We start from the raw sequence: 4,984 nt of genomic DNA on the forward strand, positions 1-4,984 counted from the left end.
CACACACACAGGCTGCTGCTGTCAATGCTGAGGGTGCTGCGGTGCTCCCTGTTTAAGGGAATGGAGAGCCCGCCCTAGAGCTGGGATTGGATACAGCCCTGTCCCTCAGCCCACAGAGAAACAGCTCCGGAAGGCACAGAAAAGGCAGGAAAAGAATTGTTGGAGGCTGATCGGATAACGTGAAATGACAGTTGGTCAATTTCAAAATGCCCGCTGAATTCACCCCCTCAAACCCTGAAATTGAATAACATATTAAGACATATTACGCCACTCGTTCGCAACTCAGATGCTTTATAGTAATCAATTAAAGCTTAGTTAGCTATCAGCGCGGACAAAAGGGGGGATTATTGCCTTATGTCTGTTACAGGCAGGAGGAAAGGCGGGGTTTAAAACAGCCCAGTCAAACTGAACAGCCGAACGTCTACCCACCGCGAATCAATCTAAACAACGCTGCCGCTGTTGAAATTGTACCACGATAAAATAACAGAAGCTCACCGAATCGATATTTTATTTCAACCAGATTATAATCAGCCGAATCACAACTTAATGGCCGCCTGAACGGTCTGTAACAGGCACATGGACAGAGCAGGCTATGAAAACATACGCTGTGTCCCAGCCTCACAACCCATGAAAGTATCGTTTCTGAAAGGGTCAATGCAATACAAATACCGCAATAGTACCGTATCAGTGTCTGCGCAAAATGACAAATAACACGATAAAGAACCGTTACAATATCCCCTCCCTATGTGCTGCACTCAGGTCTCCGCTCTCTATCGGAGAGTTTGGGTGGCTCTGAAAAGAGCCCTTGGGTTCGCTGGAAAAGGGTCGCTTTATCCTCAGCCGCCGAATCCATAGAGAGTGCGGCCCTGGCGTTTCAGAGCGTACACCACATCCATGGCGGTGACTGTCTTGCGCTTGGCGTGCTCAGTGTAGGTGACCGCATCCCTGATCACATTCTCCAGGAAAACCTTCAGCACCCCGCGGGTCTCCTCGTAGATCAAGCCCGAGATGCGCTTGACCCCGCCACGGCGAGCCAGGCGCCGGATGGCTGGTTTGGTGATGCCCTGGATGTTATCACGGAGCACTTTCCGGTGCCGCTTCGCTCCGCCTTTTCCCAGGCCTTTGCCTCCTTTACCTCTCCCAGACATCGCGCTTCTTCACTCCAATCGCTGCCGAATGAGAGCCGAGCTGCCTCCCCTTCCTTTTTTATACAACCCGGCCCGACCTGGCTGAGAAAGAGCTGACAGAGAGTGAGAGGCGGCTCCGGAGAGGAAACTGAGTGACAGACAGAGCAGGGAAATGGCTTTGATCATCAAGCTCCGCCTCCAGCTCACTCCCGCCCCAACTGTGTCTGGGACCGAACCTTTTCCCCCCAAAGCTGACTATTCCTGAGCAGAGGAGCGCATGCGTGAGGCCCTCCCCCAGCGCTGCCATTGAGGAGCATTTACTCAGTGAGTGCTAGAGGTTTGTTTGAAACAGACCGCAATGGAGAGATCAGCGCCCAGGGAAGCGAGGGAACAGCAGGCTCCTTCCAGCAGCACATCGGGATGGGAGCCTGGGACACAGAGGGGGCTCCGAGACCGGGATTGATTCGGGGTGAGTTCAGGGAGAACCGGGGGCTGTTTGTAAGAGGCCGAGCGGAGCAGGAACTGGTCCCGGAACTTGGAGTGAGCGGGCTGGGGGGAAGAGAGAGGCCTTTCTCGGGCTGTGTGTGGGCCTGCTGAGGGAGGCAGAGCGGGAAGAAGCTGCTGTGGGACATTCTTGGGGTTTACAATCCTCTGAACCCGGTTTTAATTTCAATCTGTTTCCCAATGTTTGTTGAAAGTGTGCAATCAATAGTGGAACCGCAGACCGACTGTAGGAATGGGATACTCCTCTAAAAGGTTGTGAGGTGACCTTGTGGAGTACTATAAAATCATGAGGGGTATAGATGAGGTAAACGGCAAGTGTCTTTTCCCTAGGGTTGAAGTTTTATGATTAGGGAGCAAATTTTGAAGGTGAGAGGAGAAAAAGTTTTTTTTTAAATGAGGATCACTTTTTTTTAAGAAAGCAGTTTCTATGTAGAATGAATGTCCAGAGGAAGTGGTGGATACAGGTACAGTTACAATATTTAAGACATTTGTGTAAGTTCATGAATCAGAAAGGTTGAGGGATATGGGCCAAAACTGGCAAGTGGGACTATTTTAATTTGAGAACATATTCAGCATGTACGAGATGGACTGAAGGGACTGTTTCTGGGCTGTATGACTCTGTCCCAGTACTGTACTGGTCTTAAAACTATTTTCCAGCCTTTGCCCAGAACCATCCACTACTTTGTTGTGTAAACATCAGATGAACTCAGCCTTGACTATATTCAATGACCCCCTAACTGCAGGAAGACATCCCCACTTCTGCACTCCATTCCTCTTGCTAATATATCAATTGTCAATCTCATTGCTTGCTGCACCTATCTGACAACTGACATTGACTGGTGTAGAAGGACACAGAGGCGCCTTTGTACATCCACATGTCATTCCTGATGAAAGGCTCAAGCCCGATACATCATTTCTCCTGCTCCTTAGATGTTGCCTGTCCTACTGCGCTTTTCCAGCGCCAAACTTTCTGACTCTGATCACCAGCATCTGCAGTCCTCACTTTCTCCACATCCCAATATATCACCATTTAAACCTTACACCTCTTTTCTGCTTTGTTTTTTTGCAGCAAAGGCTATAACTTCATACTGTGGTCCTGCATTTGCCAAGTGTTTGCCAAATGAGACCCATCCTGGATGGACTTTCCCAGAGTGTGTCCCTTCCCTAGATTCACTCCCTTTCCTTTCAGTTCCTGCAAGTCAACAATTGAATCCCAGAATGAAACAAAGAAATGGAAAAGGGGTGAGAAAATAGAGTGTTGTATGCATAGATGTTGGACAGAGGAAGCAAGTTTGCAGTTTGGGGTGAAACCCAATCTTCATTCAGAGAGAGGAGCAGCAACTTCCAAAGCTCATGGTCCAATGGCCGCATTCATACAAAAGAAGGTTTGTGACTGGCAGGAGGACTACACTCTGTCCAGTTGTCCAGGGCTTATCATTGGTCCAGTAAAAATGTCACAGGCCATTTCCACGGTGAGTGAGGAGCATTCACATTATTTTGCTGACACCGGTGAACATAGTGCTTGCTGACACCGAGGAGCATGCACTGTACGCTATGTGAAGATGCTGGTGTTACTGACAAATTTAAAGTGTCTAAATGCCAATCATTTAAAAAAAGGCTGCAGTCACAATTTTCTTTCCCTACCTCGATTTCTACATAGTCAGAACCAATTGCACAAGACTTGGAATAGACCATCCACCCCTTACAGCCTGTCCTCAGCTGTGGCCTAACTGTGCATATTTCAAGCAATTTTGTCAAAGATTTCTGAAGCTCTTTTAAATAAAACAACATGTTTTCAGCTTTTTATGATGTTTCTAAAGATATCATTTTAGCTATTCTCAATTTTAAAGGCCAGCCATTTCTCATGCACTCCCATCTCCCAGGTAGAGTCATCACCATCCATTTTCCCTGTGTTGTTGAAGGGCTTGATACAGAGATCAAAGAGAGCTTGATGCATGAGAAAGGATTAGGGTGGGAAGGGAGAGAGAATAGATGGGGGGTGCAGAGGGTGTGGAGAGATAGAAAAAATGGACAGAGGGTGGGGCTGAAGAGAAAGACTGGAGACAACAGTGTGGGGAAAGAGAGACTGGGGGACGGGGTTGCGTAAGAGAATATGGGAAGAGAGAAGGGGAGCAGAGGGTTGGAGTCAGACAGAATGGCGGGATGCAGAGTGTGGGGGAGAGAGTACAATAAAAATCCATCTTTGCCAGGTCTGATGTCAAGTGTTATACGAACTGGAACCCATTCCTCCCACAGCAGGCAATGAGCTTCTGAACAGCATCCAAACTAGACCCACCCACTTACCCTACAGCCCTGCAGTTCCCCATTGCTGATACACCCTAACCTGCACATGTCTGGACACTTTAGCATGGCCAATCCACCCTAAACTGCAAATTTTTGAATTGTGGGAGGAAACCTGAGCATCCAGAGGTAACTCACACAGACACAAGGTGGAGAACGTCCCAAAGTCCACCTGAGGGTGGAAACGAACCCAGGTCCCTGGGGTCATGAGGCAGTGGTACTAACTGCTGAGCCATGCCACCCAGAGCTTTGAGGTTCGGCTTTGTCTTTGTAGCTTCTAACTTCTCAAGAACCTACAGCAGAGGATCTCTCCTCCCGACATTGTTTAATCATACCTGCTGCGACCTCCCTTTCCCACCTCTCCAGCCCTGATCACATCTGTTCCTGAATCCTCCTGCGAGACAGACACCGATGCCATCTGGCCTCCTACTGCCAGCTGCAGAGAACAGAGACAATGCCTGTCACTATTCTGTCCCTTACCACCACCTCCCACTCCCCAGCATTGTCCTGTCACCATCCACCACCCAGCCAGTTCGCTCCTCCAGCCTGCAGACCTCTCTCAGATCTCCTTTTCCTGTCTGACTCGCACTCACACCCTCCTGACCCTGTCCACTGACCCAATTAGAAGGCCATCTGGAGGGGAAGACCATCTCCCAGAATAAAGCATCTGGTTGACTTTACCCATTTCCTCCCAACATTTCTGCAGCCTGGTTTCTAGCTCCATCTCTCTGAGCCGAAGATCCTCCAACATGTGTTTGCCCTGGAACTCAGCATCCAAATCCTCCCAGCAAATTTCAGAAAATCGAAAGACAAGTCCCACCCAGCCTTCTCCAATGTGTGTTGCGTAACTCCTTAATTGTTTCTAGTGGCTGAGCAGAGGCTGATAGCCAAGTTCAGTACCCATGAGGATAGCCTCAACCAGGATCTTGGATTTACATCCACTGTACAATACACTCACACACAAGCATATATACACACTCATGCAGACTATCTCTCTCTCTCTCATACACTTGCTCCCTTCCAGATACACCAACCCTCTCTCAGACTTCTAC

General features: G+C 48.7%; 1 protein-coding gene across 1 annotated transcript; it reads right to left on the reverse strand.

Annotated features, from left to right (window-relative positions):
* Positions 1–311: 311 nt before the first annotated feature.
* LOC122545904 (histone H4) lies at positions 312–1,417 on the reverse strand. Its single transcript, XM_043684778.1, has one exon. The coding sequence runs from the start codon at positions 1,146–1,148 to the stop codon at positions 837–839; it is 312 nt and encodes a 103-aa protein (XP_043540713.1). The 5' UTR covers positions 1,149–1,417; the 3' UTR covers positions 312–836.
* Between the last annotated feature and the right edge of the window lie 3,567 nt (positions 1,418–4,984).

The sequence above is a fragment of the Chiloscyllium plagiosum genome, unplaced genomic scaffold, assembly GCF_004010195.1.
Source record: "Chiloscyllium plagiosum isolate BGI_BamShark_2017 unplaced genomic scaffold, ASM401019v2 scaf_56113, whole genome shotgun sequence".
Lineage (NCBI taxonomy): Eukaryota > Metazoa > Chordata > Chondrichthyes > Orectolobiformes > Hemiscylliidae > Chiloscyllium > Chiloscyllium plagiosum.